The 22,360-nt window shown below is 37.2% G+C and overlaps 3 protein-coding genes across 5 annotated transcripts; all 3 read right to left on the bottom strand.

Moving 5' to 3' along the window:
* Positions 1–3,218: 3,218 nt before the first annotated feature.
* On the bottom strand, positions 3,219–9,892 carry LOC121967655 (signal peptidase complex subunit 3B-like). The gene is made up of 6 exons (XM_042518009.1): positions 9,675–9,892; positions 9,023–9,070; positions 6,878–6,940; positions 4,422–4,475; positions 4,203–4,289; positions 3,219–3,581 (listed from the first exon to the last, which is right to left on the bottom strand). The coding sequence occupies exons 1-6, from the start codon at positions 9,798–9,800 to the stop codon at positions 3,456–3,458; spliced, it is 504 nt and encodes a 167-aa protein (XP_042373943.1). The 5' UTR covers positions 9,801–9,892; the 3' UTR covers positions 3,219–3,455.
* A 763-nt stretch (positions 9,893–10,655) lies between these two features.
* LOC121967656 lies at positions 10,656–13,984 on the bottom strand. 3 transcript variants are annotated; one of them, XM_042518012.1, is made up of 7 exons: positions 13,677–13,984; positions 12,469–12,681; positions 11,781–11,931; positions 11,520–11,647; positions 11,207–11,269; positions 11,065–11,133; positions 10,656–10,964 (listed from the first exon to the last, which is right to left on the bottom strand). In XM_042518012.1, exons 2-7 carry the CDS (start codon positions 12,658–12,660, stop codon positions 10,893–10,895), a joined length of 675 nt encoding a protein of 224 aa, XP_042373946.1. In that variant the 5' UTR covers positions 12,661–12,681; positions 13,677–13,984; the 3' UTR covers positions 10,656–10,892. The 3 variants fall into 3 exon arrangements, with proteins under 3 accessions (XP_042373946.1, XP_042373945.1, XP_042373944.1); XM_042518011.1 differs by having other exon boundaries at positions 12,469–12,696; XM_042518010.1 differs by having other exon boundaries at positions 12,469–12,712.
* Positions 13,985–14,302: 318 nt separating this feature from the next.
* Positions 14,303–17,587, bottom strand: LOC121967657 (subtilisin-like protease SBT2.4). Its single transcript, XM_042518013.1, has 9 exons — positions 17,268–17,587; positions 17,058–17,190; positions 16,570–16,988; positions 16,393–16,488; positions 16,250–16,319; positions 15,886–16,168; positions 15,488–15,810; positions 14,880–15,420; positions 14,303–14,813 (listed from the first exon to the last, which is right to left on the bottom strand). The coding sequence occupies exons 1-9, from the start codon at positions 17,480–17,482 to the stop codon at positions 14,392–14,394; spliced, it is 2,502 nt and encodes an 833-aa protein (XP_042373947.1). The 5' UTR covers positions 17,483–17,587; the 3' UTR covers positions 14,303–14,391.
* Between the last annotated feature and the right edge of the window lie 4,773 nt (positions 17,588–22,360).

Consider the following 22,360-nt stretch of genomic DNA (forward strand, 5'->3'; position numbering starts at 1 on the left):
TGTTGAATCGATCCATGGATCGATTCAGGTTGCTACTGTGCTCGGGGGAATATTCTGGATCGATCGGCTGATCGATCCAGACTGGCCAATCGATCCAGTGATCGATTCCGGAGCTCTCTGTTCGCGGGAGCGATTTCCCGATCGATCGAACGATCGATCCCCAAACTCTCTGTTCGCGATAGAATACGACTGGATCGATCGGCTGATCGATCCAGAAGCTTACTGTTCGCGGAACCAGACTCCCAATCGATCCGCTGATCGATTGAGGGCCCCCAATCGATCCGTTGATCGATTGGGGTTTCTAATTTCGCAGCAAAACTCTGATTTCAGCACTGCTTCGTGCCGAACTCACCTACAAGAGTTCTATAATAGCTGGAAACATACCAATAACACATAACTAGGATTGTGAGCATAAATACTAACAATCTAAGCAAGTCTTTCACGATTCAAGGCATTAAATAACTAGAAAATGCGGAAAATAACACTATATAAAACTAAAGTCTTAGTTTGCTAATTTCTCCAAGATCTTTATTCCAGGTTCCTTCCACACACATCTTCATCGCATTGACCTCCAACCTCCTCTAATCCATCTTTCCTTTACCTTTATCTGCAGTATAAGGAAAGAAGTATCTGTAAGCTTTACGCTTAGTAAGAAACCATCTACCTCACAAAAACATGCATACGATGCAATTTATGCTTTTAAAACATGCTATGTGAAATATGTGCTGAACATACTAAAACATGGCATACTATCATACAAAACATAGAAACCAAAAGCTAACCTTGGCTATAACTGCAATGTCAATAGGAAAGGACTAAACTGAAACATGCTGAGCTAAACTAAAGCTGAACTAGAACTGATTTTAAAAATATAATCACCTAACTGATTTGTGAGTTTGAAAGCTATTATCATACTAGATAAAAATACATAATCATGCTGCTGATGGGCCCGACAACTTTACTTGCTATGCGCGCATCCCTAACTAGACCCGGGTTTGCAAGTCCCGAATTTAGTAGGGTTTACTAGGTTATCTAAACCTAGGGACGACTGTGGGAGCCCAACCCAATGGACATCTAGTCCAGTACAGTGCCACTGCTGAAAATAAAATACTAGATCATAAGCTAATTAGTTTATCTTGCTGATTCTAGGTTATCTGAACTTAGAGCTAGGTTATCTGAACCTAGAGGCGACTGTGGGAACCCACCCATTGGACCGTAGTCCCATAAAAACTGTAATAAAACTGAACATATACTAACTAAATGCTTCTATTGCATTCAGCTAAGCTATTAAAATGCCTAGGTTGCATTTTACCTGTGCTGAACATATTATCGAACACTTGGTGTGCGCTATTGCATAGCCTAAGTGTCAAAATTCATATGCTACTAAACTGAAGAAGGAAATCACACGAGAACTACTTATACTGCAGGTGAGGGGTTTCTTACTTCCTGCGCTAGATTTCCTTACGATCTGATCGCTAGATTTCCGGTGGAGAAGATCCCTTCGGCGATCTCCTTGCGTCTACGTGTTCCTCTTGTAGTGGAGAGCGTCCTCGTACCGGAGTTATCGCCGGAAGGTGCTCTTGGAACCCTTGGAACGAAACCCTAGTCTTCCTTGGCTGGGGCGCCGAGAGGATGAGGGAGAGAAGAGGGGTCGGCGGGTGAGGCCTGTTGGTAGGTTGAGATTGACCCACTCATATGGACAATCATCTCTATTTGTTAAGTATAAATAGAAATAAGACCGTTACTTATGGGATAACTTATGTAACTGTGAATAAAGACATACCCATAAGTTAAGGTCGTATTGATAATGCTGTAAAAATGAGATCATTTATGTGATTATTAGAGTAAACGAACCCACCATTTATTAAATTAGTTTAAGGCCAGATTGAAATTTATAAGTTGAATTCATGATTAGACATTAGGTATATCTAAATTAAAATCTATACAATGTTAAATTTTGAGAAGAACATGTATTCTTTATTAGTAAGAGAAAAATATCATAACATGTGATTCATACCACATGTGTTATGACAACAATAAGAATAGTAGAAGAATGGATATCTACTTCTTTATTATGTGAGATCCTTGAAATTACAAGTTAATTTCAATTTTACCTTAAGTGTCTATTTAGCTTCTACTAAAAGTTTTAATCAGTGTCTTATACTTTAGCATGTATCCTATTGGATATGAATGATTCAGTTTATAGAGCATAACTAGGAAAATGACTTATTAGAATGAATAGATTTTAGTTAAAAAAGAAGATTGAAATATATTTATATTTTTGACATTTATTCGCTGATCGACAAATTATATTTTTTTGTCGAGTACATAAAATATGATTGTTAATAATTGTATTGAATAAAAATATTAAACTTGCTCTCGATATAATTAACATTATGAGGAATTAGAGATATTCACATTAATATAAATGATTTAATATATGATAAAGGTAAGATATTCATGTCTCTGATTTGTTTGATAGAGAAATTAAGTTAAATGTAATAATTTTTTTAATAGTAATTACTCAGTGTATTTATTATCGTACAAATTATTTTACCTGAAGTATAAATTAAATGTTTTTACATGGCCTTCATGACTAGATAATATTTATGAATTGGCTTAGAGATGTGTATAATTAGTATTTATGTTACTGAGAGAGTAAACTTCCGCTATAATGTGCAGTTACTGCACACACTACCACTCTTCTTCCTATATAAGCGTCCGAGTAAACTAGAAAAAAGAGCAAGAGAACAAATCAAGAGGTTGGTTCATTTTGGGATTTAATTTGTGGATCCAGCGTGGAAGTTTGTTGTGATCTTCTCGCAAGCGGCAAACTCTTCTCTTTTATTTCTTCTCCAGAACAAGATATGAGATTTAATGTTTGTACAGTATTGTCATTCTATTCTACAATTAACAATTATTTCCTCAGAACTCTTCCAATTTCCACCTACCGAGTAAGGAGGCACCAATTTATTTGATCTTTCTAATCGAATAGCATATTTTTGTTAAGATTGATAAAGCAAATGATCAAAACTTAACATAATCAAGCTCAATCCAACTAGTTTATAGCCCTGCTATGCATTGCCCGCGCCACCGTAGTGGCAGAGTGCTTCACTTGGTGAATTCAGTTCCTGCAAGGAAAATAATGTGGCAAAGCAAGCAGTAAAGTGGATGGTGGTTGTTAAGTAATTCTTTCAAGGGGCAGATTAAGAGGGAAATGGCTTCAAACTAAAATCTATAGTCCAAAAAGCGATTGTATCATACAAAGAAGGGCTTTGGAAACGAATCCCGCACTAACAGCTAAGAAGCTTTAGCTAGTGTTTGTTGCTCTTCACCCAAAAGCCACCATAAGAGGACAAAGGAGAGAAAAACCATAAATTGCTATCTTTCTGCAAAATCTTGCTGCTAGAATCATACAACATGGTATCTATTTCTCAAACAGTTGGAAGAGCTAACTATTTATAATCCTCAGGAAGACTGTATCTAGTCATGACTAGTTTGTCGGCAAACATCTTGCCAGTCTTGGGCATGATATGCCAATGGAGTGTCAAGTTGTAATCCTTTCCTTTAAGGTTGTTGCCCTGCACACAATTTGAAATGTAAGAGATTAAGTAATAGAGTATCAAACAATTGACTGATGAATTGTGGTATTCGCTTCCGATTTCGCACAATTAACATTGGACAAAGCAATATGAACCAGAGACTGCTAAGAAAATAACTGATTACAAGGTTTCTTTCATGATGAGACTTTTAGATAAAGAAAACTTAATTAATTCATGCAGAGATAAAAATTGACGGCTTTGCATAGGTGTCCATTATGAACAAATCATGAAGATCAAAGCTGAGTCTGGAAATGAACAAGGATGATGAGCTTAAAGCTAGTCTGATTCTTAATAGTATTCTGCAATGTCAACCTACTGAACTCTCCATGTCTTGTACAGATACGAAGAGGAAAGATATATTTTACAAACGGCTACTTGTTACATAGCCACTATGAACCTACCTGTGCATTATTCATCTACAATATAGCTGAAAACCATGTAGCCAAATAGTAGAGAGCTAATACTAGTGAATATTTTATTTTATTAAACAAATTAAGAATTCACTATTCACGATCAATATGTTAAGAAGAGTATTATCATAATGCATAAAAAAATATATTGTATTATTTTAGAAGACCAAGGATGTATTAAATTTCTTGCCTGGTCAGTAAATCGATACTTGTTTGTGGTATGAATCCAGAATTTGGCCTGTTCTTTAGATTGTATGATTCCGTCCCAAAGTGAAACCTGCCATCCAAAATTATCATGATTGCATGATTTCGGTCAACATGTCACAAAAAAATAAATAAATGATAGAAAACACCATTACTGAAGTTGTAACGGTAACAAACTACAATATGTAAATAACACTAGGTTCACCTGATTAAAGGCATTCTGTGGTGTCTCATACTCAGCCGCTACAAAAACAAACACCTACATAATCCAATTAAATATTTTTAGACCAAAGTTAATGAATTTGTAAACAGATCCTGCAATGGAATTGAAAATTATTCTGTTGTGAAAAGTTTATGAAGATTGTAAGGAGAGAGCAAATAATCAATTGGTTATTGCTATAATTATCTAGGCATGTTTTGTGACATGAAGTTAATTGAGAGATACATTATCATTCATTACATGTCATCTAGGGAGTTAATTATGGAGTTACCTAGAGTTAGAGAAATGTTCTTTATAATGTGTGAACTGAAAGGGATATGCTAATTGGTCCCTTTCGTAACAGAACAAACTTTTGACATAAATGTTCAACCAATCAGCTGTAAGACGATATCAAAAGTTAAGAGATACTGTGCTAATAGTATTATCTCATCACTTCAATGGGCATGTCTGTGTTAGTCAAGTCTATTATGCCACTCATACATGATTGGGGTGTATTAAGAATATAAAAATAAAGATTGGTTGTCTTTCCAAATAGCTCAAGGTTTTGAAATAGATGGTTAGCCAATCCACTAAAAACAATATTTCAGTGGCAGAGTTGTATCTTGTATACTTCTTTGTGTCTGATCTCCATGTTTGTTAAGGTAATGTGTTTTTAACTACAATAGAAAAGGAAGAATGCACAATATCTCCATATGCAAAATGATCCAAAAATGGCATAAAACTATTAAAAGTGAACATTGCTCAAATAGTCGATCAAAAATTAGCATGCCTTCACATTCCTGGCGTCATTCGTTCCAGGTTTGTGACTATGATTTTAAATGTATCCTTCAGAAATTCAAATCATCATACACATATCACAGTATCAAGTTCAATGGCACGCCAAAAAATATCCTACTCATCTATCCAAGCATTACAACCTTTGCATAATTAGATTTCTCCAGCTTTAACATCTTATGTGGATCATCATATCCAAGCTATAGATTCCTGATTGTAATATTGGAATAGAAGTGAAGATGCAACGTTGTAGCTATGCTTTGTATTGAATGCAACAACAAAGATTCCACTTGAATGTTTTAATCTTTCTTCACTTCTCAGACTCCTTTAAAATCATTCATGTACTAGAATTTGAGTTATTGAAAATTCTATATGAAAAGAACCATAACCTCAGCATGCAAAACAAAAAATTCATGATTTTTTTAATGATAAGTTACAATTTCTCTCTAATATTATGTTTAGAAGTTATTGATTTCAATATTACATTATAAAATTATTGTGGAAAAGATGCCAACTCAGGTAAATATATTTAAGCAGAACAAGATCTCCTATTTCCACTCAAAATAGATACTTCAAAAAAAAGTGTGTATTAAAAATACTGCCAATTGAAATATTTATATGAATTGCGGTTGCCATGGAAATCAACTCCCCTCACCAACTTCATATTACTATGTCTCATTAAACCTAAATTGTATTCATATAAACCTTTCCTATCTAGAACTACCAACTCGGATGTACCAACAGAGAGAGGAATGAACCAAAATACCCACTCTTCCATATAGTACATACATAGATCTAGTGTTTTATGGCTGGTCCTAGAATGCTCTCTCCATATCAGTCAGGTTACAGGTACACAATTCCTGTACCCTCTGAAACCCTAAACCTGCATCATTTTTCTCAAACTCAAGTTTCAAGTTGAAATAGTCTTTTATGATCAATCAAGTACTAGTAATTCATTAGATGGCTCTATGAGATTTACTATCAAAACTTTTATGGAGAATACTCTACACCCATCAGCAAATAGGGAAGAGTACTGATGTCATAGTCCCACTAAGTGTAGGGATTTTGGATGTGCCTATATTATGCTAGTGGCCATCTCTGGTCTTCAAAATGGCAAATCATTTTCGCGATTAAGTGGTCTCACTTTCAACATAATATCAAAGCCTTAACTCATATGTCTGAACCTAATGAAAAAAGTGTGTGTGTCATGGATGTACATAGAGCCACAGCCCGCACCTTTGAGTTTGATGGTCAGCTGAGGACTCCTGCATGTGCTCTATCCTAGATACACTTAAAGCTTCAATTCATACCTCTGAACATGACAGGATGTGAGGACCTGAGGAGGGTATTTCAAACCCATCAGTGTAGAGGGTGGCACTGGCTCATCATCCAACAATGGCTTATAGTAGGCATCCTGACTGTGCTTATACTAAAGGGGTGCCCCTTCCCAAATAGGTAGTCAGTTTAGGATGAAACAGGAACAATTGCAAAAGGCAATGACTTAACACCAAATATGTTTGACATAATTACATGCAAATTACCAAGAAAAGAATTCTTAAATCATTGTACACTTACAACATAGAACAGCAGATAATAGGTTCTAATTATCAACACTATGTCCAACAATATACTTAACAATATGCTGATTAGTAAGTGTGAAAATAAACCTGTTTAGTATTCCAGGTGAAAAGAGATGAAAGATCTGCTGATATGTTCATTGTTAAGCTGACCTAGAAAGTATAACAGTACATGAAGTTAGATAAACAGCAACTTGCAAGATTCTTATGTCCATATATAATGTGTTTAATATAATAACAAAATGTCCTATGCTAGCAGTGAACAGAAAAACGTGATTTAGTAGTATAATGTGCAAGAATCAACAAAATCTATATTATATAATCAGGTTTAGTTGATTGAAATTTTCACCCAATATGCAGATTTTTCTTCTGGACAATATAGCAAATTAGAAGCAGGAGGATTTACTGTTTTCCCATTTTTCCTTTCAAACAAAGATACTGCTAACAGGAGATACTAATTTTGTGTTTAATTGGAAAGAAATAGGCAGGAAAAGAAAAGAAGTGAAATGAAAGGATGCATTTCACTTATTTAGTTCAAGGAAATAGAGGAAGAACTTGATTCCATCCATTTCCTATGATTTTATTTCCATAGGATTGGAAAAAATGAGCAGACATGAAATTTACACATATTGTAAGAGCAGATAAGTGAGACCAGTTCCCTTTAGGTAAGTCTGACAAATGAAATAGAGTGAAATCATTTCTTTTTAATAGATGGTAGTGAAAACAGTTAATTATTGCACATGTTCTTTTGACAGAGTTTGTAATTCGACTCATTGATCTTAAACTTCATATAGTATGCATTTTGATTTTGTATCCATAGAATCAATGTTTTGGCCAAAAAGCAGTCAAAGGTTTCAAGCAAAAGAACAGTAAGTTTCAGTATACTTATCTACGCAATGCTCTGGAGTCTGGCCTAATAGCCAACAGAGCTGTATGCAACTGCAGCCTGTGTTGGTGTTTTAGTGTATTTTAAATTATACTTGCAATAGCAAGTATTATGAATTACCCATATAAGAAAATGCAAAAATGTATAGAAATCTAGAGAGGTACTAGTTAAGTATTATAGACCATTAATCAAAGGGTGAAGATATACTTTTCCAAAATAATGAAAAACATATTTATCACTTAGCATTACAAATTTTAGTATTGCATATATATCCTTCTAAATTTCAAATCTTTAACAAATACAATTCATTTGAATTAAATTTAGCTTATTGATGTTTTATATTGTCATTATTATAATTTTTGTAATTGTTTATTTTCATTTTTTTCTTTGTCTCACTTTTCATCTTGCATTTTATTTCTTTTAGTCATTTTTTCATATTCAAATGTCATATCCAAATATTCAAATAACATTTTCGAATATTAATAAAAAGAATATCTTGAAAATATTAAAATACTTGTGTGATCAAATTCAAAGGGACATCATAAATGTTTAAAAGTTATAGAGCAATATGGTTAGTACAATCATTTTGTTACTATTCTAAGAAAATTTTACAATGCCATTTTTGAAAATTAAAATTTCAACTGATAATGCCAAGGGGAAAATACATATTTACTTTTTCAGAATAACAGAATTGCAGATTTGCCATTACGAAATTCAATATTTTATCATCCATGGAAATTTGAAAGTCTCTTATAGAAGGGGAGCCTTGGCGCAACGGTAAAGTTGTTGTCATGTGACCAAAATGGTCACAGGTTCGAATCCTAGAAACAGCCTCTTGCAAAAAGCAGGGTAAGGCTGCGTACAATGGATCCTTCCCCGGGACCCCGCATGGTGGGAGCTTCGTGCACCGGGCTGCCCTTTTTTTTTTTAGGTTAAGGATGTTTGGGTAAAATGATATAAGCAAAATGTCCTTAATATAATTTTAACTTTTATTTAGTTTCATGTCAATATCTCCTTTTTCATTTTGTATTGCATGTCCTCTGAATTCATTTTTCATATTCAAATGGCATTCCAAGATATTTAAATGTCATTTCAAAAATTAAATATACTATAAGATCGAAGAAAAACAATAAAAAAACAAAATTTGACAAACGAATTTTATAAAAGTAGCCAGTTTATTACTATTTCGAGAAAGAACTCTCAAACTGGATACATACTCGATTTTTTATGTTTTATGGTGGTATATTTGCAAAATTAAACTAAATGATAAATGTGCAAAATAGTTTCTTTGAATGGAAATTTTGCCTTAGTAACAAGGGCAACAACAATACAACACTAACAGAACTAACCTCATCATTCCCATTTGGTTGCTTTTGGAACCAATTCACATTAAGAACCTGCAGAAGAACAAAGTCAGGACAAAATGTTGGGAGAAAAAGAAGAAAACATTGAAGCGGCTTACAATGCATCAAGAGGATAAACAATTAGTATCGTCAACTTAACTAGGATAAAGAACAGAGTCAGTCACAAGAAAAATGTTTAACTTCATACTACTTACGTAAAAGAAAATCACATCTTTAACAAATTATATGCTTACTCTAGTCAAGAGTTAGCATCATAAAAGGCCCACAATCCCATTGATGGGTGCTTTATAGTTACATCTAGCTAGTAATTTGATTGACAAAAGGAAAGAGACTGATGCGAATAACAAACAGTTCAGGAAACAGGACGAACGCCAATTATTTTGAAAATGACTTGGTTTTTCTATCAAACAAAGAACATCTATGTCAACAACATAATCCGTTCATTTTGAAGAAATCTGTCGACAGCTAAGATAGAGATCCAAATTATTTGTTACAGATGAACCAAATCCGACAGCAAACGATGAAAATGAACATATTGGGTGTCAGTACAGAGCAAAGTCTTGAGGGATCGCCGACCGTAAGGGATTGATGACCTGAAAACGGGTAAAGAAGGAGAGAGCAAGCCGTGAGTTCTTACCTTGACGTCGGCGGTGGGCGAAGGAGAGTTGAAATTGACAGAGAGGGAGGCCATGGCGCACATCACCGCCAGTATAGCGACGCCGAACGTCACCACCGCGTTCGCCCTGTAACCGAACGAATGCATCGTCCCTCGTGTCTCTCTCTCCCTCTCTCTCTCTCTAGGTTTTGGAGTTCTATATTTCTGTTAAATTGGGTTAACATTAAAACTAACCAAATCTTCGGGCGTTTTAATGCATTTAACCAAAATGGAATTTGGTAACGAATAGAAGTGGAAAAAAAATATATATATAGAAAAATGAATTTGCAAATTAAGCTATTACGTATAATTTTTTTTTAAAAAAAATTTATAGAGACGGTCTATTATAAATTTACCTCTAATTTTAAAAATTAAGAAATACATAATCATCATTTTACTGCAATAAACAAAATTACAATTTAATTTAGAAAAAAAATAGAACAATAATACCTCACAAAATTAAATAATAATGGTTTTAAAACTTGACATAATATGCAAAACTAGTCTCTGGGACAAATTTTAAAAATCAGGTTGAAATCATCCACACCGAATACCATAAACTCAAAATGACGTAACAAAGGACCATGGAACGACTTTGAATCATGAAGCGAGATTTAGCATGCTAATATTCATAGTTTTAGAAGAGATCTCTACCAGGAAAGCAATAGAACTTAATGTGGGGAAAAGACACATTTCTTATTCACTAGAACGTGGCTAGAGCTGTGGATAAAGCCACAGAAAAACTGCAACTTCCCACACGTGACGAAATCATCCAAAAACTTGCCATCTATTAATTATCTCTATTTTTGCATATGTTCTCTTCTGCTTATCAAATGGGTCATGGGTGCTGGAGTGGAAGACAAGAACACATGACTCATTTTCCACCGCAAAGTCCGGAAGATTATATAGAATAAATCGTCCTTTTCCGACTCATCTTTTAAGCAGGCTGTCCCCTCCACCACAACCGAATAAAAAGTATGTCCTTTCCATTCTCACCGAAACAAGAAAATATACATACATATAGACTACAAAATCATTTGGTGCCATGGTTCAATCACTGCAGTCCATTAGGTAGGTATATATATAAACATATATATATTTTACTAGACTACAAAATCATCAGGTGCCATGGTTCAATCACTGCAGTCCATTAGGCAAGGCACTTTTACAATCCGTCCAATCACACCACCTTGTTCCTCTTTATGGGTTAAGTGTTTTCAATCTTTTGGCAGAGTGGATGAAACCCATGATCACCTGCATCTCATCCAATTCCTGCTTATGTGTAGGAATGTGAACAAGAGATCAGATTAAAAAAAAATGTTAATTGTTAGAAGAAAGTAGTAGTCCAAGAAACAGTAAACAGAAGGAAGACCTGTGACAGGAGATGATTTTGCACGCCAAGAATCAGTTGTTCCTTGGTTGGCTTGGGGTTGACGTTCACCTGTGCATCAGTTGGTTTCAAGCTTAGTAAAAGGTAAAGGGTCTCACGAGTAGAATCTGGTCAAGAAACATACGAGATTGAAGTGCCTCCAGTATCTCCATAAGGTCGGCGTCCCAAGCTTAGCCAAGTTAAGTCTCTGTTCATTGTTTACTAAGTTATACTCAATTGAAGATTGTGTAACCAAGATGACCCATACTAAGATTCTTCAGGAATCATGCGGATGATTCGAATGGTCTGAACCACCCATGGAAATATATAATCTCAAAACGATGCAATCATACAAGTCAAAAAAGTTTAAAGATGGATTTTATTTTAAAAAAAATTGAAAGATGATAATGAGATATATTGTGAATGATATTGAATTATTCAACACAACATCTTCTCACCATTTGATGTTTATGGCCATTAGTATGAGTGTCTTGACAACTGCTCCGACCACTTGACTTTGCAAAGGATGCCCATGGCTTGGTATGCCGAACCCTTGGCTTTGTTGTCTTACGGAACTCTAAGCTAGCTGTCAAGACAACATAACTTTAATAAAAATTAAAAATAGATAGGCACACTGCAGGCTTTACTTCTTAATTTCAAGCGATATCTAACTAATGAAGATAATTATAGATACCAATTAGTAAACAGTAGGAACTTACAGCAATCAATGTCTTTGTCTCCCAGGTCTGAGCTACTGCAGAATGAGTTATCATATTCAATGTCATCATCATCATCTTCGTTTCCTGTAGGGGCTTCCAAGACACTCAATGCATTTCTTTGCAGTTTCACTTCTACGCCATTCTTTAGAACCTGATAAAATGCCAACAAATTTTATTAGCAAGACTTCCAACTTGCTTTATCCAAATTGCATGGAAAGAAAATAGTCCAAAATTTCACATAAAGTAACTAAGCAAAGGTGTCAGATCAATTAAGATTGGAAACTATAATCGGCATCTAAACCCTCTCTTCTAAGTGAAAGATCTAACTCAGGCTTTGAACAATTGAGTGCCAAAACTAAGCTAAAGATAATTGTGGAAGTAATCGAAAATACGGTGAATTGGGGGATACAGGAAGCGTCTGCATCAGCATCAATTTATCATTGATAAGTGCATGACATCATCATTGGTATGTTCTCTAGGAATGTTTCTCCAACCATAATAGTTAATAATCCTGTACATTGATTTGAAGGAAAAAAAAACTTGTAGTTTGGAGGTCAAATTTACAAACCACCAATGTGAGATCATACCTGATATTTTAGCTCCATTTAGATACCTGCTTCTTGGTAGCATACAACTACTAAAAATATACAAGAATAGTGGGCAGGTAATGGATGAAAGAATTACTAACCAACCAATGCCAGCCACCAAGACCTACTGCCTTCTTGACGACGCCTTGAAGTCCAACTAAAATAGACTTAGTTCTGTTGTTTCCAGTGACAATGACTTTAGTGTGCCTGGGAAGCACAGAAAGCTCTTCATCCCCACTTTCATACCGTGAAGGGGATAGAGTTGTCCTGACAGAACAGAACTCAGCTTCCATACCTTGTAGTAAATTTACAACCTGATATCCAACCAGCTGAGGAATCATCAAACTATTAGCAAAGGAAATATTAGTTAAGGGGCTATGCGAATTTTTTGGCAGAAAATACAACATTGAATAATAAAAGTTCTTCTAATGCAATTTATAATGGTTTTATTCTGATAGGCAAGATTATGGACAGTCGTGCCAGTTGGAGGTAATAACATCTCACAAGCAATAACATTTTTTAAGGTACAAACGTTATTTTCAGGGAAAAAAAAGGCAGCACCAAAGACCAACAGCAACGCCCGTCAACATCATATGGATTTTGACTAAGCTCACATATGAAAATTCAATTCAATCCAATTAATGAGAAGGCAACAGGCTGGCTACCATCCAACACACTATAAAAAAAAAATAGCATTCTTCCCAGAACCCAAGTCTTTCCCAAAATTTATGTGGCATAGTACTTAATCGGCGCTCACAGAGGAACGAGCAAGTATCAAGAATCGAACATGAATAGTTATTTATCTATTTACTTATTTTTTGTGTGAAGAGAAAAGCGAACAAAAAATTCACAAACTCATCTAATTCCACGATCAGAAGATTCGCAGTAAATCAAGAATAAAAAAAAGATTTTTTTTTAAATGCAATTCCTCTTCACAGTGCCGATCTACACAATGATTTTAGTTAAAAATAAAGGAAAGTGGTTCAGTTGAAACCCCCAAAAAGTAATACATAACGAATGGATCGTTTGCTAAAACATGCATTGAATCATGAGAACAATTCCGGAAACTAGAGCAAAAATCGGCATTTCCGATTCTCTCCCTTTTTTAAAAAAGAAAAAAATCAGCACAACTTTCCACAAATGGGAAAAAAGTGAAATCCAGCATCAATCCGAAAGATTTAGTTCAGTTAATTGTCCAAGTTGAAATCAAACGTATGCAAAAACTACACACAAAAATATCAGGAAATCGAACAAGAAGATCAAAAAAGTAGATGCAGCAAAAATTAAAAGGTTCATAATTAGGTCATACCACAATGTCGCGATCCAGCGAAGCGCAACACCAAAGCCGATTGAACCGTCGAAATGCGGAGGTTTTCCAACTTAAGAAACAACAAAATCGTGAAGTTTCGCGATCCAGAGAAGGATTTTGATCGATGATCGACCGGTCTAGGAGATAACCAGCGGATTCGCGAGAATTGGATACTACGGAAGGGAAGATCGGGATCTGGGAGTGGAAAGAGTAGGGTTTCTAGTAGCAGCGAAAGAAAAGAGGAGCGAAAGGAGTAAGGACGGTAGAGGAGTGGGCGTTCAGTGAACTAAATGCTCGGCAACTGCCAAATGGGTAAGTAACGTTTCGGAGCGGATTTTAAGGAATGTTACGGTTCGAAGCCGATACGGGATCAACTAGTCACGTGATTTTTCTGAGGGCTGCCCCGGCGGCTCCATGCCCGAGACGAACCGTCGATCGAGCGCAATGACACCGACACCGTTCCTAATCAGTTGTCTCGATCCATTAAATTAAATAAAAAAGATCTAATTTGCAAATTAAGTGGTGGATTTGCAATTGATTAATTTATAGTTAATTTAAAAAATATATTTTCGTAGTTATCTAGATTTTATGAAATACCTAAGATTGTGGTTAAACTTGATCGATCGTTCACTTCCAATATTTCTCTGCTTGCTGTTAAAATGAAATTTTAAAAGTAGTTTTTTTTTTCATCCTGCCGTCGACATCTAGCAAATGCTCATCCGAATCCCACCGGTCGAATTGCCAATGGCAACCTGACTACGTGATTCAGGCTCCCGGTCAAAACGATCTCCCCAAATGCAAATGACTCCGACGTCTGGAGCACCTTGAACTCGATCTCCAAATCTTGCACTCCGTCTCCAGGGATTTCAAACCATTCTGGATGAACGCTCACCTCCACCACCTCCGGCTGTGGCGGCCTGACGGAGCTCAGGTACGTCTCTGCCTTCCCTGCAACATTTCTCACGCTGCGTTTCACCGTTTGGTGCCCTCTTAACGCAGATATGGTCACCGACGGCAGATTAAGATCCGCCGGAGAGCGGTCGGACTCGGCGTCGCACTTCATTCCGGTGGAGGATCGGACGAGCGCCTGGGTGACGTTGGGCAACGCGCACAAGAAGTTGACGTAGTCCTCGAACTCTATAACATGCGAGGGCATTGTCAAACGTATGGCAGTTGATGAATGATGCGTGATTAAATCATTACCGGCGGAGAAGACTAATCCCGGGTCGAGCGCGGCCTCGGGGTTCACCATTCCGGCGCCGTGATCGAACGGAGTCGACGGGCGCGAGGAGTACAGGTCCGAGCCCTGCGACTGGAGCGGGAGTCCCCGGCGGTCATGCTTCAAGGCGGTAGTGGACAGGGCGGAGGCGACCATGGAGGGATTCCACGAGGGGCGGAGCTGCTTGATCAGCGCCGCGACTCCGGCCACGTGCGGCGCCGCCATGCTCGTCCCTGAGAGCAGAGCGAAGTCATCGCCAGAGAGTACAGGGTCAGAGACGCCAAGCGAGCTCCAGGCCGCCCAAATTTGCGCCCCCGGTGCCAGGATATCCGGCTTCAGGACGTCAGCCGGATTCTTCTGGTCGTCCATGACGCCAGGCCCTCGAGATGAGAACCGGGAGACGACAGGCGCGTCATCGGAGAAGAAAGCGTGCCGGCCTTCTGTAAGGGCTCCGGTGGCTCTGTAGCTGATCGCCGCACCTCTCTCGTCCCTACAAGTGTTGTTCTCGTAGTACGCCATGAGCACCTGCATCGACCTCCAACAGGATCTTAATTGTAACTCCAAAAATTTAATCAAACAAACATTTTACCACCTGCGCATCAGCTACTCGAGGGATCATAATTCCGGGAACGCTGAAAGGAAGGGGATGGGCGACGAAGTCGCCGTAAGCAGGGTTGGCGATAAAGATAAATCCAATGAAATGAAGAGCTTTTGCGGTGTCAAGTATGGCAGCGAGAGATGAGGTTCCATTAAGAAACCCCTGTGAGAATGAACATATCACAACGCTGTTGATCACCAATTCAGGCTTCAGGGCATCTGCAAATTGACATTCTTCTGAATCCAAACTGTTCTTCACCGCAGCATCCTTCGCCGCGATGAGCTTAAACTGGAAGAGCCCATTTCCCGGAGTTGGTGCTAAAATCAATGTGTATGGTTGATTGTCACATTTGAAGAAGTGATGTTGGATTAAGTTCTGAGTTACTTATTTACCTGTTAAGCCAACGCCTGGTAGTCGATGAGCATCGCCGGTGAGAAGAGTAGGCACGTAAACTCTCCCCGTAGTGCTCGCTGCCACACCCATTGCCCAAGGGCTGAAAGATGAGACTGTGGCAGCGGCCGGGCCTTGGTTGCCGGCGGCCTGAGCGACGAAGATGCCTGCTCTTCTCGCGAATAACAACGCGATGTCGAGTATGCACATGAAGCTAACGATGCCCTCCGGGGGCTCATCTGGGCCGACGGAGAGCACCAGCACATCAACTTGATCGCGTGCAGCCTACAGATTGATTAGATAATTGAGACAAAACATCAATTATTTTTTGGAGTTCTGACGCAAAATCTCTGATTCAGTTCTTACTTGATCAATGGCTGACACAATGTCAGCAACATTTCCACCTGCAGGATACAGAGCCTTGTAAACAGCAAGCCTGTTTTTTTTTGAAAAAAAAAATGAAAAGTAAGTTTTCTATGCACAAAATCAAGAAGAGCAAGCAGTCTTGCCTTGCACGAGGAGCCATTCCGCTTGCAAATCCATACATGAAACCATTGACGACGGCAGGAACTCCCCAATTCCCAGCTGCAATGGAAGCTACATGGCTGTGGCAGAACAACTCAATCGAGCATAATAAAGAACAAAAGCGACAGACTGACTTAATTATTACTCCTCTGCACGATCACCTGCCATGTCCAAGCTCGTCAAAGGGTGTGAAGTCCCTGGAAGCATTCAAGGGAAGGGTTGTCGCTGCTCCACGAGCAAAAAACCTAGCAGAAACTATCTTGCCATTGCAGGAACCTGGAGGAAACAGAGGACCTGGCTGGCAGGAAAGTGAACCGAAGAGCGATGCAGTGCAACTGTCTGACGTTGAGTTTTGAGGAAAGGGGGGTTCGGAACAAGCAAAGCTGGGATGGTTGGGGTCGATGCCTGTGTCGATGACGCCAATTAGCATGCCTTGACCTCCATACTTGGCGCCGGCCATTGCTTGGGGCCATACTCGCTGAGGGATCCCTAAGAACTGGGGTGTGTAGGTTGTCATCAGCTTGGCTCTTCGATCCTTCTCTATTGTTAGCACACCGGGAACTGATTCGAGCCTCTTTGCCTGTACCAAATTGTCTATGAACAAGCGTCCGAGTGAATGGGCATTCAGTGATGCTTTATGAAGAAGTACCTGAGCGGGAGTGGTATGGACGGCAAAGCCATTGATTATGTGGTGGAAGCTGTACACTTTTTGGTAGCTCTCCACGTCGAGATTGCTCTCAAGAAGTTGGTCATGAGACTTCGCCAAAAGCTTTGCTTGTTCCCTGCATGAGTTTAAAATATGACCACCGACTCCTAAAAATATGAAAATATGACCACTGATTCCTAAAATGCACTATACATTTTATATTGTAATGGTTTATGTCTCTTTGATGGCGTAGCAGCTGCTTGACGAAATGCCACTGGTTCTCCTTCCATTGTCACGAGATAGATGGCTTTCTCCTCCATTTCTGACGCAGTCGCCACTAACGCAGGAATAATTAGAAAGAGAAGTAGAGAAAGAAGATTAGTTTTTGAAGGATAAATCTTTTTCATGATCTCAAACGAGAAATGCATCTAAGGAAACGAAGTGGCAACTGCATTGAGAAGAAGATGAACAATATAAGTACGGTAGCAGAATCACGTTGTTAGCTTGAAGAGATTAGTTTGTAACGTATCGTGTGTATCCTGCTGTTCTTCGTGTTTTTATTTTTTTACTTTTTTTTTTCTCTCTGCCGTTACTACGAATAAAGGTGATTACCTCAATGTTAATCAATAATTATCTTCTCTTAATGGCTTGGTCTCGTTTAGGAAGGTGTTGAATCCTACCTGACAAATTTATTAACATCTGAATTTATAGATATCAGATTCTTATGTTCCATGTCCCTTTGTCGATGGATGGTCATGATATCTTCATGATTTGCATTGTATCTTTGAGATATGATTTAATTCGTCCAATCGATAAAAGGACATGAGAATATGGGGATAAAGGATCTGATCTCAAATTTATAATGGGACAAAGATTAGAAAGTGCCTTAATTATCATAGAAGGGTGTTTTATTTTTAAAAATATACATTTGAAAAAAATATCTAATCATACTTTTATCTAAAAGTATATCAAAAGAATACCTAAGTACTTTGTGGGACGGTGCATATGCTTTGTAAGATATCGGGCATAAATGTCATGGGTAAAATGGATTAAAAAAAAAATCTATTCATTTGATTCAAACAAAGTGGAACTAATATGGTTAGTGAAGAAAATATAGAGATTCTTCCAAAAGTGTACTCGATAGCGAAATGAATGTATGCACTAGAATTAATTATTAATTTGAGACCTCCAAAATGATGTTGATTGATTCTAATAATGTGTTATTGAATGCCATAATGCACCATACACCATGACAAATAAATGCAAAAATGTTGATATCACACCAAATTCCTACTTAAATTATTATATTTTTTTAGAATAGTGCTAAATTGTCAGAATATATTTTGTAAATTATTATCGAAGGTATTTTAGTAATATCACAAATCCCTACTTAAATTATTGTATTTTTTTAAGGATAATGCTAAATGGTCAGAATATATTTTGTAAGTTATTATCGAAAGTATTTTAGTAATATCATAAATCCCTACTTAAATTATTGTATTTTTTTAAGGATAATGTTAAATGGTCAGAATATATTTTTGTAAGTTATTATCTCCATAATATTATAATATTGTCCACTTTGAAATATATTTTCTCTTATAAACTCATGATCTTTTTATGTATTTTCAATGTGAAACTATGTTTGCAACCTTACAACCCAACAGTTTGGCTCCATCAAAATTTTCCATAGCTGATCAAAATAAATATAAAAATATTGGTAGCTCAACAATATAACATCCTAAATTTATCATCCAACTAAAAAAATAACTTACAATATATCATAAATAAAAGTCGAATCGTGAGATCCTACTCAAATTATTGTGGGTAGGGACATAGAGGATGAACAAGCTAAAATCCTTTAAATTTGGGGATTTTGTATTAAAAACACATGAAAGCTACACGTATGATTTTCGTCATCGGTTCTAAACGTTGACATGTAATTTAGACCCAGATCCAATGGGGCAAATGCCCACATGGGCAATCCATGTATGCAATTCGGCGGGACCCAGTGTTTTTGTCAGTTTTACAAAAAGCACCCCAGAAGTTTCAGTTTTTACCGTCGAGTCTCGTTTTATTTTTCAACAAACTGTCTAGAAATGATTTTTTTTTTCAAAAAAATATAAAACTATATTTCTTTAAATGATTTTTTTTCCTTCTAGTTTTCTGTTATAAGAATCTATAATAACTTTGAATAAATATTTACTTGGATGAGGATATTGAGAGTTTTTGGTAAAAATCGATAATACAGAATTTTGGCAAAAAAACAGAGAGAGATAAAAGACATTGCGTCCTTTGAATATGAATAAAGTATAAGGGGCCCATTGATGAAATCCAAAAACCCTACTATGTATGTACCTTAAAATAAGGATAAATTATCTAAACTCTCCATGCAAAGTTTTTACATCTCTATATGAAAGAATATTTATTGTAACTTTTTAATCCCATCAATGCATCTATTTTACTATCTGTGTATATATGTGAGGGAGTATTACAAAATATAAATATAAAAAATTTAAAATGAGATATTTTTGATTCAAAAAGAGATTTAAAATCTTCCTAAATTAAGCATCATTTAAACTCAAATATAGCACACTATGTATACATACAATTTTTAGATACATGGTAAAATATAGGTATAAAAAGTCCATAATAAAATATAATTTCTCTTAAATTAAGTATCATTCTCATGTGCACATTGTTTAAATACGTGGTAAAATATATGTAGAAAAAGTCTATAATAAAATATAATTTTTCTTAAATTCAGTATTATTTAAACTAAAATCTAATATATTTTCTATCTAATTGATCACAATCTATAATACATCGATCAAAATTATTTATAAAGGTATATAATCTATTTTATTAAGTATAAAATATTTCAAATCAACTATATAGGTATTTTAATTGAGTATAATTATATAAGATTTTATATAGATAATGAATTAAGTCAATTAGTATGGATTAGAAATTTGAAATAAATATTTTTTTACATGGAGACTTATGGTAAAATTGAAATTTTGTATAGAGATTTTTGGTGAAAAAAAGGGCAGAGATAAAAGACATTTCGTCCTTTGGATATGAATAAAGTATAAGGTGCCCATTGCTGAAATCCAAAAACCCTACTATGCATGTACGTTAAATTAAATATAGAATTATCTTTGGAATATGGAATTTACGAAGTTGACATATATTTTAATCATTACACAATTTGTCACTTTAGTTATTTCAATCAGTCACAAAATAAATAATTTATTTCAATCAGTCACAAAATAAATAATATAATGGTGATTCCTTGGGATAAGTACGAGAACAATAAAAGGTAATTACTGTTGGATCGGAATTAGAAGGGTTGAATAATTTACAGTGAAAAACTCAATTTTTCTTACTATGAACCTATTTAATTAATTGAAAATAAATAATAAAAGTATAAAACAAGATACTGAGGGTTACTAAGTTATAATTTAGATGTTTATTAATCTAAGATAAGTAAAAGGACGGATGAATTCCTTCTTCGATAATGATAGAGAAATCTCTTATAGTAATTAAAAGTTTAGAAAATGAAGTACAAAAATAAGTACAAAGTGTGTATATGAACTCTTAGTTCTAGGATATTATTTATAGTCATTTGGGTAAAAGTGACCGTTGTTGACATGACACGTCTAATAACATTCAGGGTACCTCTAATGAAATAGAATCTTATTCACATCGCAACAGCTCCTCAACAGTTTTGCGACATTGGAAGCGTCTCCAATCACCTGGAGGCACTTTTGCTATTGTTCATCCTGTTGGTGCAACCTTAGGTCAAGGTTGACCTGGTTGACCCGACTCGAGGTGACTTGACTCGAGTTGTATTTTGATGTTTGACTTGGGAAGATTGTCGGTGCAACCTTAGGTCGAGGTTGACCTAGTTGAGTTGCATGTTAATGTTTGACACTCGTGAGAGAGTTCTATTCTTGATGTTTGACAAGAATAGGTGTTTAGGAGATTGTAGGTGCAACCTTAGGTCAAGGTTGACCTGGTTGACCTGATTCGGGAAAAGTCCAAGCAGGGAGCTTGGCACGCGAAAAGTCCAAGCATGGAGACTTGACACTGGAAAAGTCCAAGCAGGGAGCTTGGCACGCGAAAAGTCCAAGTATGGAGACTTGGCATTGGAAAAGTCCAAGCAGGGAGCTTGGCACGCGAAAAGTCCAAGTATGGAGACTTGGCACGGGAAAAGTCCAAGTATGGAGACTTTGGAAAAGTCCAAGTATGGAGACTTGTCACGGAGAAGTCCAAGCAGGAGCTTGGCACGAGGGAAAGTCCTAACTGGGATGTTAGTTGGAAAGTCCCGTGAGTGAAGCCAAGCATGGAAAGTCCTAATGATGTTAGCGAGACAGTGGAAAGGTGAGTGAAACCAGGGAAAGTCCTAACGGGATGTTAGGCGGTGGGAAAGTCCTAACTGGATGTTAGGCGGTTGGAAAGTCCCGTGAGTGAAACCAGCAAGGAAAATCCAGATGGATCGGGGATGATGACTTCTAGTGTTGAAAAGTCTAAGTGGGTCAAAGGATTGACCGGACACTTAGCGGGAAGTGCTAGGTCAAGGAGTGACCGGATGCTAGGCATGATGTACCAACAGTCAAGGTTGACCGGATGTTGGTGTGGAAGCCTTAGGTTTAGGGTTGAAAAGTTTGGATCGGCCGCAGACCGATCCAATGATACATGGCTCATCCGACGGTCGGTGACCGATCGGTGATCGATCAAGATGCTATCGATGGTTATCGATCGGTCCGGAGACCGATCGGCAAGGAGACAGAAGCGTGGAGCGATCGGTCCGTAGACCGATCGGGCTTCCCGATCGGTCCGTAGACCGATCAGAGGTTCGATCGACCGAACCGATGCCCGATCGGTCCATGGACCGATCAGGGACGGAACAAGCATAGGCTTCTTCCCTGATTGGTCTGCAGACCGATCAGGATGTTGCCTGATCGGTCCACAGACCGATCAGGGTTCTAGCCGTTGCGACGCAACGGCTAGTTTCTTCGCTGTTTCTTCTTCGCAGGTATAAAGGGGCTGAGAGCTTCTACAGGGAAACTTCTTCTACTTCTTCCTGCTTCTAGCTTGCTGCTGCTTGCGATCTGAGCTTTGTTGAGCTCTCCCCAGTAAGCTTCGTGTGAGCTTCCAGTCGACGGTCAGCTGCTGCTGTTGTCCGAGAAGTTGTTGCTTCACAGACAGTCGACGAGAAGGCGAGTTAGTGTTTATACATTGTTCTTGTCTTTCTACTTGTATTCCTTGTATTCTAGTCTGCTGTTGCAAACGTTTGTGGCAAG

The sequence above is a fragment of the Zingiber officinale genome, chromosome 3B, assembly GCF_018446385.1.
Source record: "Zingiber officinale cultivar Zhangliang chromosome 3B, Zo_v1.1, whole genome shotgun sequence".
NCBI classification, from domain to species: Eukaryota; Viridiplantae; Streptophyta; class Magnoliopsida; order Zingiberales; family Zingiberaceae; genus Zingiber; species Zingiber officinale.